We start from the raw sequence: 14983 nt of genomic DNA on the forward strand, positions 1-14983 counted from the left end.
GTGCCTTCCCAGTGATTCTGTCTTCTGAGATTTTATACCTGACTGATCACTGCAGAGTCTCTATTTTGTACCTTAGCTCTGAGAAATTACTCAATGTTCCAAATGAGCCAGCTTTATTGCCTCCACTTTCTGCACGAAATTTGTTCTACTTGAACCTCTCCCACCATTTGTTACCTTCTAGTATTTGAGATTCTTATAATTCTCACTATATAAGCAACAGTATTGGATAAATCTGAAATTCCATGTCCCTCCTTCATGTTCCTTCAGGTATTTTCTTTCTGTCATATTACTCAGCATTCAGTATTATTACTTTTCTATGCTTCCTAAGAGTAAAACCTGTGGCATTAATCACTGAAACATGAAGTATCATGCTTACAATAATAATAATAATAATAATAACTTTATATGAATGTGTACATATTTTCTCACTTTGATGAATTGGAACTTCCTAGACTTTCCACATGGAGAACATACTGTAGCCATTCCTTCAAAAGGAGAAATACAATAGTATAGAACTGCATTTGCCTTCTTCCCATGTCTACATTTAACAGAGAATGTAGCAAATGCAGTGAGATCTTATGTATTAAATCACATTTGGACAGTTAGTATGTACACAGGCAAGACATTCAGTATAGAAACAATTATTTTCCACAAATAGAAATATTCCAAAATTTATAATATACACTGTCCTCAGAATTTGTCTAGAGAAGTCCTGTAGTTAACAGTCTTACATCTTTAGTCACTAATTATTTATGAAAAACAAAAACACATATAAAACTAATGATGAGCTTTAGAGTTACTTCCAAAAAGGCAAAAAGAAGCATGGACTATCAAAGATAATGAGAGAAAAAAAACACAACAACACTATAAGAAACATTTAAAAATCACATAAACATAACAAATATTGTTATAAAAATAACTGAAAATAATAATCTCATTGATTTAAAAATGTTAAAAATAAAGAAGGAAAGTTATCAGTAAAGATGAATAAACTTCAAGCAGAACAGCAAACAGCACTAGCAAATTTTAAAATGGAAAAGGTGAAAAACGATTCTTTTTATGTTGCTAATTTTTAAAATACCCACAAAGGATTTTAAAATCAATTTGCAAAAGTAATATTTAAATATCTGTCACCTTCCTATTTTAGGAATCTTACATTTGACAGGGTGAAGAATAATATTAAAGTTGAGATTGTGTTTGATTGTTAGGAAAATACAATGGGTAAGAAGCTGCAAGGATAAAATACGGTTCTGTTGTAAAATGAATTAATGCAAATTACTTTTGAAAAGTCTGTAACAGCATGAGATGAAAATGAAACAGAAGTAAAATGAAACTATATTTTATTCTTCATGAAACTTGTACACATATTTTAGGTAAATTATAAGCTTAACAATTTGCTATTAGGTAAGTTCCTGATGAAGCATCTGTTATAATACTACTTTTAGCCTTCTTGAGGATTACAAATAAGTTATTCTTTATAGTTCCCATTTACTTTACTTTTGTAATGGAGAGTCTACTTTGACCTCCTTTAAGCATTTTTCATGCCAGATATTTGAAATTTTTATCATTATATGTTACAGAGTACTGGAGTATGCACGTTAAAATTGAATAATTTTAACTGGCCTGGAGGTGGGGGTACACATAAAGCTTATACAAAACTTTTCAACTTAATTATTGTGTTTAATATTTTAATGAGACCTGATATTGACTCTAGTAAGATACTAATACTTCCCTAAGTCCCTAAAGATTTCTCTAAGTTATACAACTGTAAAAATGAACACGAGCCATAAAAATTCTTCTAAATATATAAATTGGCATTCTTTCATGGTGAAGATGGAATCTGTAAAGTCTCTTATCTAATATCCTGCACTGTTTAGTACCTACCAAATAAGTAGATGAAAAATGGCTATTCAGGCAACTACTATGCTCATATTATCACTACATTCATCAGTACCGAAGCTATGTCAGTGTATCTTAATAAGCTACATCTCTTAATTTCTGATTCCATTCTCAATCTAAAATGACCCTAACAGTGACTTGCTCAGCTCCATAAAGGAATCCTCCTCTTTATATCTGCACAAGTGAGCTCTAATTCATAAAAGTCCACTTATACTTGCTGATCATTCTAAATAAGCAGTCTTACAGTATGTTCTCAAAACAGTATCAAATAGAGTAACAGCTTAATGAGGGAGATTTACACCTTAGGATTACAATGTTACAGTCTCTCAATGAGACTTTAGCTGTTTTCTGTATGGTCTCATAGTTGGTATTTTTGAGACTAAGCCAGTATTAGTATTAGCCTGCAGTAGTAAATTTTTAATTAGCTGTTCACAGTCACCTGCCAAACACATTCACAGCCTGTTTTCACAATGTTCTTTATGTGTCTTCTAAATGTATTTGCTTGTGTTTGAATGCCGAAGCTTTGTGGTTAAGTGCACTACATCTAGCAGTACCTAATTTCAGGAGTTTCATACTAGGTGCCAAGAAATTAAGTTGTTCAAGTATTTTAGAAATAAATTAGAACCAAGTTAGCTGTTCCTTTTCTACCTACTAGCTTATGTTTTACTCAAGGCACCTACAATGAAACTTTAAAATTAAGGAGAGAAAAACTTACCTACTTGGGATTTTGTACAATAGTTTGCCATTTGTCCACTGTTGCAAGACTGTCGTTTATGCCTTTTTGCTGACATTTCTGTAGTCTTCCATGGTGGTCTTTTTCTTTTGCTTAATTTGCTAAGAGCCTCAGAATTACCGGGGTTCTTGTCAAAGTTAACATGCTTACTTAACTGACTACTGCTGAGTTCAGTCAATCTATCACTTGTAAGACTATTTGCTTTAGGATTTTCTCTTTCTTCATTTTGCTTTTTAAAGGAATTTTGCCTTGCAGAATGGGACCTTAAACTAAAACGCTTTGATTCTTCTGGTTGTGCCTGATTACCTCCACTGTCAACAGATTCAGGAGAATAAATTATTGTATTTATCTTAAAAGTGTTTCTGTGTTCAAGACAGTTGATCTTCCTCAAAAATATTCTACAGTCTTTTAAAGTTTTTGACCTCCAATTATGGGAAGACACACTTTCTATTATTTGTTCCTTTTCAGAGTCAATCTGGCCACACCCTGTTCCATTAAACTTCCTCTCTAAACTAGCATGTGTTCTGAAGTCACCTACTGCCACCCTCTCTTTAGCAAAGGTGACTCTGGTTTCCGGGGGTGAGGCCCACTGGTTACCTACTGTGCCTTTCCCATTGAGTGATGTCTCTGCATTTGTCTGCCCCTCTGTGTTAGTCCAAGATGGATTCTGGCACAAGAGTCTTAAGTTCCTTCTTTTTGAGCTCCAATCAACTGTTTTGTGGCTGTATGGCCTTTCTCCTTTTCTCCACCTTTCACAGTGCAAACTCTTAAACTCAGTCCTTTTCAACCTTGCTAATGTTAAATTACTTTTCACATTTAAGAGTGGTGAGCCAACCATTTTATGTAGTATATGAAATTTCCCAGCTGGTTTTGAGGGAGAAGAGACTGCAAATTTTTTAAAGTGCTTCCTGAAGGGGCTGGCATTGAATCCACAGCATTTCACCCCTAGCTTAAGGCCCTTGGTGCTTATCACTTCCAAAGGGTTTCGAGCATTCGCTTTTCTAACGAGTGAAAGGGATTGTGTTTCTGTGGTTTGCATAAACCAGGTACGAAGCTCATTCCAATTATAATTTTTCTGAAAAAGCATTTTTACAGGTGAGACTCCAAGTTCTAGAAGGCAAGTTTCCAAAGGGCTTGCTGCTTTGCAATGATCACCTTTAGTGTACTCTGTTTTAGGAACAAAATTTTGAGCTTCATCTTTACTCACCTGAACCCACGCATTTGTTATTTGTTCAAATCTATTGTTTAATTCCTCTAACAAGGAATCACTTGAAACAGAAGTAGCCCACCACCTTAGTAAAGGGTTGGATGAAATTACAGGGTCCAAGGACACTTCAGAAATAGGCATTAATTTTTTATCTTCCAAATATTTTTTTGCTTTCTTTGAACATCTAGATCGTGGGATACCTTTGGAAGCTAGTCTAAAATCTGACTGCCTGTATTTTTTCTTTGGATTTTTGCATTTATGCAAATGGAGCTTACATGATTTATGACGGAGAGCATTTTTGTAAGTAAGTGAGCCAGAAGATGCAAATGAATGTACGAAATGCAAAGAAGGTTTTCTAGTCCTAATAGAATGTTTCGGAGGTATAGAAGCAACAGAACTATTTGATTCATTCTTAAATATGTCAACATTGGTGTGCTTGATGTTATCCACATTACTGCACTGCTGGTCAAGCTTTTTTTCTAGGCAAGTTTTCTCTAACATTATCTCCTGATCTAAAGGAGGTAAGCAGCTGCTAACACATACTTCTCTTTCCTGAGGTGATATTCTATTAACAGTCACAGATATACCAGAAATTTTCACTTTTGCAGGTCTACCAGGCTTTCTAACAATTGATAAAGGTTTTTGGTTTGGTCGAATAATGTTCTTGGAAGTCTGAGGTATCATAGACTTACTCTTGATAGGTCTAACATATTCAAAGTCAGAATCAAAAACCCCACTTTGAGTTGTCAATCTTGACCCAGCACTCAGACTTTCACCAGAGCCAAACTCATGAGCTTTAGGATTTCTGAGACAACTAGAGTTAACTGAAAAGTCAGAGACATCACTGTTCAGTGAGATGTTGCTGATGTTCATGCTTCCTTCAGAAACACATCTCTTGATTCTTCTTGACCTTCCATAAACAACAGTGACAATAATACTCTTTCTGCAAGCATCTTTGACTTCTGATATGAAGGACTCTAGATTTTCCTTTCTAGGGCTAAAAGATTCATTTTGGGAAACACTGACATTTGTTTGACCAGCTTTAGGTTTTGGTGGTCTTCCAATTGGCCGTTTAACCTGCTTCACAACTTGGGGACCAATTTTTTTAGGTCTACCTGGTTTTCTTTTATATGGTAAGTCAACAGCACCATTTGACTTTCCCTTAGGGTCTTCTTGTGGCTTATCATTGTTTAAATTGTCAGTAAACTCTGCAGATAATGGTGTAGCCTCATGTACACAGTTAAATTGGTTCAATTCACTTTGAAGGTTAGTAACATGATGATTAGAACTATCAGCTTCAAAGCTAGTGCTTGGTGTATTGTCCTTTGTTTCTCTTTTCCTTCCAGTCATCTGATGGGTTTTATGTTTGTGAGAATCAAAATCAGCATCTGACTGTGATGTGCTGACTGAAGTTAAAGTGTATTTGATGCCTTCACTGCTTTTAACCTCAGATAAAAACATGAGTTTGATAGGACTAGAATAGTTAGAAACACAGCTTTCAATACCTTCACATTTTGTTGGCAAACTTTCAACACTGGATGCTGAGCTACCTTTCTCTAAAATGGGTGATGTCTTTGGATTATCAAGTGTCTTGTTCAAATCCATTGCAGACATACCGTGATTTCTTTTACTGCTAGATGCCAACACAGATTTTGATAAACCCTGATTTTTACAAGCCATTGTACTTAAAGTCAAATCTCTCCCAGCATTTTGGTTTTTATCACCTGTTTCTATCAATTTCTTGGATGCTTTATATCCTTCAGATAGTTCTTGACTAGTCCAAGACCTTTGAGCCATATTTATTGTGTCTTCTAAACGCTCCACAACAACTTGCAAACTCGAATTCATTGCAATTTTATTCAAGTCTATATTTTGAAAACTTTCAGTTGGATCTCCTGGATCTTTTCTGTGTGCAGAGCCAGATACTCTTTTGCCCTCAAAGAATTTTTTAGAAACAGAATCGTTTGTTACATATATGGAATACCACCCTGGAGGCACAATATTTCGTTTAGTTCTGCTCAAAAGAGGAGCATCAGTTTTCAAAAGTGCTGAAGTACTTTCTAGTTTTGTATTTTCCCTATTATTTTCCACAGTTAGTCTCTCAGCTGTAGACCTCTCCTGTGATTTTCTTTGGCTCATTTTCTCAAATGAAGTTGCTTTAAAATTTTCTGAGAATTGATCAAGAGCCAAGTTAGTTTCTAAACTCCCAAGAGGTACCTGAAATGATGGTGCTACATCATTTGGTGTAAACATTTCTTCATGCTTTTCATTTTGAAAGCTTTTTGAATTTTTTAAAGGCTCTTGACAAGGCTGGAATTCTTTGTTTGATGAAAGCATCTTATCACTGTATGATAATTTTCTTGAATTTTTTTCACTGTACCTTCTTCTCAGAAAGTTTTCATCAAAACTGGCAAGTTCTCTTTTTATCTGTAAAGATTGCCTTCTGATCACTGGTGAATCAGGAGAGTTGTGTATTGCAAGTAACGTTTGTTGACGTTTTCGAAACCTTGTCTGAATAATTTTATTTTCTACCTTTTTATCATGTTGACTCAGCAATTCCATAAAACTATAATCACTGGCTGTTGCACTGTGCAAGAGAGATGTTATTAAATCTCCCAGTTTAAAATCATTATCTGAATCACAATCAGTACTAGATAATTTTATGGGGTTAGATATATCTGTGGTTTCTATTGATTTTAATTTTTCATTAATACGGTCCATTAAATCTTGAAAAATTACAGCTGTTTCACCCTTTTCATGATTTGTAGTGTAACTACCACTGGCCCCCAAGAACACAGAATCAGTGTTACCAGACTTCTTAGTTTTATGGATTTTGCTGTCGTGGCCACATTTGTGAGTGCTTATCTCTGCTGGTGTAAGAGATGGAGGCTGGTTAGTGCTTGCCTCAAGTTTGTTATTTTCTACGGCTGAAAGCTCTGAGACGATGTCTTTCCATTTTTCCAATCCTCCAGTCTCCACAGGTGATAATGGTGGGGGCGAGGGACTTCGAGATCTACAGGTATTTTGAAGAGTGACTGAAAGATCACAAACTTCCCTTGACAAAGGAGGACTGTGACAGGCTGGTTTTGTAGTCTGAGTCTTTGCTAACTGTCCACAACAGCACCTGTGTGGATTAGAACTGTTTTCAATTCCTCTATTCATGACTGTGTTAATGTGTTCAACAGTTACAGTTTGACAAGACAAACACTGTATTTCTTTAATACAGACTGGCAGAGGCACTAGACCAGGGCTTTGTCTCTCATTCTGTAAACACCCTCTTTCTGCCAGTCTATATTCACAGCTACAGAGCAGACCATGAAAACCATCCTCCATTAGGGGCTTTTGAGATTCTGAAGACATAGCACATGATGAATTACAACAGCAAAGAGAAGCAGCATTCTGCTCTTGGACTAGAAATTTCAACATAGCCAAAACTTGTTGATGGTGATGTATGCACAAAGATTCCAAAACTTTGCTTAATGCTGATTTTCCTTTTTCCATTTTAGTAGCTTCCTCTGATTTTGCATCAACAGTTGAACTAAAAATAAAAATCAAACAAAAAAATGAATTACAGCAAAAAATATCATAAGGAGTTATAATTCTTGACAGCATCTGAATGATGTATTTTGATATTGCTGGACTCCTGACTCCTATAGGTGGAACTGCAAGGACATCTTGGTTATTTTTAGCAGAAGCAGAATGAAGCACTGGTAAATAATTTCCTATGACAAAGCACAGGAGTCAAAGCAAAGGCTTTCTCAATACAAAAGTGGATGATTACATATTATTACATCAACACATTGGCAATATTAACCCTGGAAATATTATTAATAACCTTTAATGAAAAATGCTTCAGAAGAAATAAAAGATTTTGTAAAGTAGGATAGTTAGCCATATTTTATATGATCAGTCCTTGTTAATTCAAATAAGGAAGATAAGGAGTGAAATCTTATTTTTATTTAAAATCCTTTGCTAGGTAGTAAAAGTTTACATAATCACGAGGAAAGTTACCAAATTTAGGTTCCATATAAATAAGAGAGTATGTTTTATTGAGATTAAGCTGAAGGCATTTTAACCTATTAAGAATATAAAAGAAAAAGGAAACTATTGAAAAATTAAACCTACTTTTAGCTGGTTTTAAAAACCATGGAAAAGCACAGGAAAACTAAAGGTATTACTTACCTAAATACTAAATTTCACGTGCTGAAAATGCCCCACCACAGAAGCTAATACACATCTAGCTTTAACTAAAACCCATGTTTGCTAATCAACAATATAGAAGCTCATATTTTTAAATTCAATACCAGTAGCAAGAAGAATAAAATATATTAAAGGAATTCTGTTCCAGAAAAGTATCCATTTTAATAAAACATCACCAAACTCTGTAGTGGGAATAGCCTTCCTCACCTAATTCCATGTGCCTGTCATTTGTTCCTAGTTGGCAAAAATGTTATTTAGGGTAAGAATTGGGATATATTACTTACAAAACTGATCCAAGAGAAGAATGTACTTTTTAAAAATAAGGGTTAGTTTGTTCATGGTATTAAAAATTAAAGGATTTTCTTTAAAAATAAACAGTGAAATCAGTACTTTTATATTGTTCCCTGACATTGGAATCTACAAGATACTATACAATAATTTATTGAGTTGTACACAATTATGCAGTCTGAGTAATAAAAGTACCAAAGCAAGTTCTGAGTATGTGATAAAAACTTCACGGAGAAAAATTACTATCAGATTTAACAAATGTTTTAGTAAGACTAACACACAATTTGACAAAAAGAATGACATAAAGCAAAAATAAACCAAAATAAACAAAACTCTTTAAGTCCAGTGCTGTCACTAGACAAAAGGTATAAGCCTAGTATCAATTTCTTCAGTAAATATTTTTTAAAATTAATTTTGTAGTGGTAGGGTGTAAAATGATGTAAGGAACTCAAGATTCAATGTCAAAAGTTATTTCAAAAATGTAGAGCAAAGGCAATATCAAATGATAGCTACCAAATATTAGATAATTATATCATTTTCCAGCAACTCAAATTTATGACTTTCGATATGCAAAAGCATAGCAAACATGCCCTGAGGAGTATACTTCAGACAGTCTCTGAAGTAATGATACTGATCAGCATATTTATAACTAGTAATAAAGGGGAGAGCTTACAAGTTTTTACAATGTTATACTGCATTTCAAAGATTAGTAATCTGTCTTAGCAGTTCCTAAGATGCTCCAAGGCCTTTTCCCGCTAATGAAATGATTTGCACAGCTGGGAGAGTGTGCTTATTAGCATGGCCAAAGCCCAGGGTGCAAGTCTCAATATAAAAATGAGCAAGCCCTGTCAAAATGATAAAAAGCATCACTTGTTTAGTAATCTAAACATGTAATTTCACTTTGATTAATCTCATAAAATTATGAATGTCACTGACTTCTATCTACCTTTTCTAACATTCTAAGGACACCATTGTTTTAAAGGAAAACTTTTCTTATTCAGTTTGCTAGTTTTAATACTGGAAATTAAAAAATACCAGTGGTTGCTGATACTAACCCAATAATATGAATAGATTAATATATCAGATTTTCGGTTATCAGAGTCTACCTTATATACAGCATGATAACTAAATTATTTACAAAATTTAAAAAATTTTTCTTCCTCATTTTTTCTATCATAGAGTCTCAAAAGAACAACATGAGTGAACAGACATGTGTGTGACTCTTCAATTCACAATTTATTCTCAAGTAATTATATAAAGATGCTAAAACTATAATTTTGAGACAGTCTCCCAGTGTAGCTTTGGGTGGCCTGGAAGTCCCTATGTAGACTAAGCTGGTCTAGACCTCACAGAGACCTACCTGCCTCTACCTCGTAAGTACTGACACTAAAGGCCGTCTTAGTCTACCTGGCTCTAATGGTTTTTCTTTAGATCAATTCTTTCTAATTCTTCCTGTTTATTTATAAACTCAAACATCTCATTTTTGTTTCTATGATCCCTTTTTGATAGAATTTTGTTGTGGAATATTTGTTTGGAAAAGTCAAATTCTAATACTATTTAAAACCAAACCAAACCAAAGCAAAACCAAAACCAAAACCAAAATCAAAAAACCAAAAAGAACAAAAAAACAAAAAAAAACCCAACCAACCAAACAAAAAACTCCTCACAAGGAATCAAAGAATTCAGTATAGTCAAGTTTTACTTTACTTTTCTTTTACTGAATGAGTAAATTAACCACACACCGACAGTGTTGTAAATTTAAGTGCAAAAGCATTGAAGTGCTTTACTACAAATTACAACCTAGAAACACGTTAACTGAACAATTAAAATTCATACAATCAGATTTAGATATATAACAACACAAAATAGGAACAAAATTACAGTACATGTACAACACAAGACAGATACATGAATTCATTAGAAAATATTGTAATAAATAATTCATGAATTATAGTGCAATTGATTTATGCATAAATATAACTAATTGCCTAACAATCAGTTTATATTAACAAAATCTGTCAAAATCAAGGCAGCCACAGAGTTTTACTAAATTACTGCGACAATGAAAATACTGCAATTAAAAAAAAAAACCCACAAGTATCTGCACTGTAAACAACTAAAAAAGAAATCAGTTTCACTAAAGTCAGTATACAGTTTAATATAAAATTGTCATCAGCTATCAGAAATGGTTTAAACAACTTTACTGAGCAGTAGTTTTCTAAAAACAGAGGCACTGTTTTTTTCTTTTCCTTCTTTTTTTTTTTTTAGTTTAAATATAAAATACTTGAGGAACATTCAAATAAGTTGAAAGCGCATAAGGGTTGCTTTCATATTCATTAAAAGTCAGCTGAAATAGGATTTTTCAGAAACTGTCAATTAAGTAGTAACTGGTAACTAAATTTTTAAAGGATTTTGAAAGTTTAACATAAAGCACATTTTAATAGAACCAGTGGGGAGAGGGTAACCCATAAACTTCCCTGCCTTTCCTAGTTTGTATAATTAAAAAGTCAACTCAGTAATACAAACGTTATGTTTCTTTTAAAAGTTATGGGTGGATCATTACCTATAAACTATCAAAAAATATTTTAATTTACTATTTGACCAAAAATAAATAATAAGTACTAAAATGCTGCAAATTAACTTTAATATTACCTATAAAACTACTGATCACTGTGAAGTCAATAGCAAAATGATCCCTGATTTATGAATCCTGTAAAGTTTTTGGTCAGGTCATCTTTTAAATGATATAAAAGTGTTCTGTAAGTTTCCCTTTACTATAAACTTCTCAATCAATTTATTAATGTAAATATAGTGTGAGGAATAAAAAAGCTCAATACAATATAAATATTATGTAATGCATTCGAGCTCCCAAAGTTTTGCAAGTAAAGTTCTGTATAAAGAGGTCAAGAAAACTGTTTTTGAAGCGTTTACTTTTTAACTTTGTTTTTCAATGGGAGGAGGGGGAAATATAATAAATAATCCATGTTCCGGTCCTCACAAAATATGGCTTAATTCTTTAAAAAGAAAGATGACCCTGACAAATGCTTTCTTGTAATCTATTAAGTATATTTTCTTGGGGGAAGAAAATGATCAAGAGGATTCATATCCTAGTATGCAGGTAATGTTAACAGCTGAAAATGTTCAGTACAGATCTCAGAGACCAAGCGATTACCTGGTCATATATTTTCTCATTCTTCAGTTTCTTTAAATACATGCAAGCAGTTTTAAAGTTTAGTAGCTGAACAATCACATGTTCATGTGATTATTAAACACACACAAACACAAGTGTAGCAACACAAGTATTTGACAAGGTGCACTTATATTTAAATTCAGCTGTAAGAATTCCTTTTGGACTTATAAAAAGTGGCTTAGGAACATGACCAGAACCTGAATTCTAATAGAGAAAGGGGATAGGGGAGGACTCTCATCTATAAAGCAAATCTCCTTTCCTTACATGGAGGTACATGCTTTATTACATTTTACTACCAAAACTGCATACTTCATAAACCCACATGAATACTCTGACCCATATTTTTAAAACTGTTTTATAAAAATTACCGGTTTCATATGAGTCTAGTAAAAGTTAAAATGCACTGCCCAGCTTCTAAATATCCAAGTAGTAAAGAGTTTACATTACTGAAAGTTCAAAACAGCGTCAGTGTTAAATATCTGTAAATCTATTCAAGACCCTGAACAAACTGCAAGTTTGGTTATTAGCAAAATGATAATGTATCACCCACCAAAATGAAATCTGTAATTCATCTTGATAAACTGAAAATGTTTTGAAATGTCACAGCAGCAAATATATTAAAGTTACACTGAGGTTTTTCAGTAGGAGTGTGTCACAATCCTTAAAGTAGTCATAACATCAACTAACCAGCACATTTAACCAAAATGACCATTCTCAAGCTTGTTCTGTGCACATTATAAACATGCTCTAAGTTGCATTCCAACTTTCTTTTCTAACCTTACACATTAGCTTATTTTTCAAATGAAAAACGAAATTAAGTTACTTTAATAATTAAATTTAAATTACTTTTTGTTTTTAGTATTCCATCTTATATTAAAGGATTCTATAGCTTCTGGGGTTAATTAACTATGTCAGCTTTTTTAAAATTTAAATTATATACTTAATAACCCCAACTTCCTGCTAACTCAACAATTAAATGATAAATATTAAATTTTACTATACATATCCTTTAAGGTTTTCTCTTCTATCCTGGCGGATGCACTTTAGTGCATTTTGTATTTCAAAGAATGCACTGTAGTGTATTAATACTGTATCTATTAGTTACTCTTGGTACAGAGGTAACTATTTAACTTTGATTGGTTCTTTGACATACTCACAATCATTGTAGGTATGTTACATAAAAGTGTTCACAAACTATTAATATCATATTTGCATTATAAGATGGTTCAACTGAATGGCTAGAATCTTTTCACCAATAAAAAAAATGTTTCACTTGACAATTACTTGTTTTCCCACATTTTATGCTATTGACTACTAAAGAAAACCTGAATCTTTTTTCACCTATTTATACAAGGATTAAATACAAACTATCAGAATTAATAAGCAACTCTATAATTCTGTCCACAGTGAAAACCCTGAATAAAACTTTTTCAAAAGGCATGTAAGTGGTTTTTGAACTGTAAAATTTCATGTCTCCTGTCAGAGTGAGCATTTGTAATTTCCACATGTGTATGTAAATACACACACACAAAGACTCACATACCCCTGTACACATACATTCCTGTGCACGCGCGTGCGTGCACACACACACACACACACACACACACACACAGTCTCGCACATGTTCTCTAACAGTAATCTACACAGGCTTGCTGCTGTTTCTGCAGCTGCCAGTCCCTGAATCTGTCATATATAACCCAGTGTCTGGTAATCGTAGTTTCTTCTTCGGAGGAGTCTTCAGTGTTCCAGATCTTTCCTTTACCTTGTATTCTAAAGTGCTGTGAGGTACCCCATAGATTCCTTGTGCTTTGGAAACACTCATTTTTCCACTCATTACCATTGCAATGGCCTCTTCCATTATTTCATGATCATATTGTCGATAGCGGCCACGTTTTTTCCTGGGCTGCTTATTATCTTTCCGGTCCAGTCCATCTTCAGTGTTCTCAGAGGTTCCATCAACTGTTCCATTTTTAGAATTAAGACACAAAGGAGAGAGGTCCCCATGTAGAAAGTAAGAGTCAACACTTGAGTGAGTTACAGGCCCAGAACATTCTACTTTGTTCTGTTTAGGGAGTATATTTTTCAGTTTTTGGAGAGCTGATCCTTCAAGGACTGAAGAGGTTTTGGAAACTTGACACATGACATCCAGCAGACCAGAACCATCAGGTTGTGATTTTGAAACTGAATTTACTCGTAGCTGAGGAATTTTTAACTGTACAGGAGGATTTGAAGTATCATACTGAAGGCTTTCGTTTTTTTCTTTAAACTGAGTAACCATTTTCTGTACAGTTAACTGATGGAGGTAACTGGAAGCTGTTGGGAATTTGAATTCTGAGGTTTCAAGTAGGTTGAGTTTACTTTTTTCTGTGCGCTCTGTTTGAGCTCTTGCCCACAAGGCTACTTTTTGCAGCACAGCACAAGTTTCTTTACTTTCTTTATATGAGTAACTATCATTGAAATCTCGAGTTTTGTTTTTAAAAGATGCAGGCTTCCCTGCTGGTAAGGCTTCTAAGTGGAGAAGTAAAGTTTTTTGAGGTATGCCATAAAGTATGCCTGCTTTATTTATGTCCAGTGCTCCAGACTGAATGTCTTTCAAAGCTTTTGAGAGCAAACCATCTGCAAACTCAGCACTTCTTTCCACATAGTCCTCTCTGTTTCTGTGTAGTCTCCTGGATGGATGGAATGAAACGATGGTAAACTGATGTATGAGAGACTCTCACACAGCTATGGAAGGGGAGGGTCCACTCCTTTATTATACTCCTTGCTTAGGTAACATCACTGCTCATTGCACTTTAGGTTTGTGAGATGTAGTAGTTACTCCTTATCAAAGCAAACGCTACAGTCCTGGTAGGACAATGTGTCAATGATACGGTGGCCTCAATGGGCAGACCTTCCAAGAACATAAAATCCTAACTGAGTATTTGTAAAAATATTCTCATGATGTTGCTTTTCCTCTGAAAGCTGCTTGCAGAGCAACACTTATAATTTTTATTTACAATTAGAGTTCCATTATAAAAATACCCAAATCCTAAAGGAGTTTTTGTTAGTAGACATGTGACGTTACCGCTAAACAAGTAATAAAAGAGTCAACCCATTTAAAGGAAATTTGTAGCAGCAAGAATACTTCCAAACACAGACATCTCAATTCCACAGACTGATTTGTCCTCTACATAAAAACTTAAAATCTGAAAAAAGATGATATGAATGATTTCATTTTAGAATGTTACTAATATTTCAAATGCAACTTCGTAATCTTCTAAGTCTGTTAAACCTGTGACTCAAGCTCTATTACAGCCTTAGTTGAAATAAACTCATCTCAGATTTAAATGGGACAAAAAAGGATTTCTATGCAGTTAATGAGAAGATGCAAAAGTTACAAAAATCCAAAAATCCAACAGAACAGCATTTCACTAGTAATTATTTATTATGTTAATTTAATTTGAAAGGACATTTTTTGTGGTGATAC

General features: G+C 33.9%; 1 protein-coding gene across 9 annotated transcripts in view; it reads right to left on the minus strand.

The window, feature by feature from the left end:
- Lcorl (ligand dependent nuclear receptor corepressor like) overlaps positions 1-14983 on the minus strand; it is a 144971-nt gene that overhangs the window by 24025 nt on the left and 105963 nt on the right. For 4 of the 9 annotated variants that reach the window (XM_029545455.1, XM_029545452.1, XM_029545457.1 and 1 more), the window contains one exon: positions 572-7377. The exons of 2 other annotated variants lie outside the window; for them this stretch is intronic. In XM_029545455.1, the coding sequence (XP_029401315.1) occupies positions 2595-7377 (4783 nt within the window). In that variant the 3' untranslated portion in view covers positions 572-2594. Of the gene's footprint in view, positions 1-571; positions 7378-10018; positions 14187-14983 lie in introns of those variants that run through there. 3 more of the 9 variants (XM_029545454.1, XM_021211076.2, XM_029545459.1) reach the window with 3 other exon arrangements.

The sequence above is a fragment of the Mus pahari genome, chromosome 13 (genome assembly GCF_900095145.1).
Source record: "Mus pahari chromosome 13, PAHARI_EIJ_v1.1, whole genome shotgun sequence".
Lineage (NCBI taxonomy): Eukaryota > Metazoa > Chordata > Mammalia > Rodentia > Muridae > Mus > Mus pahari.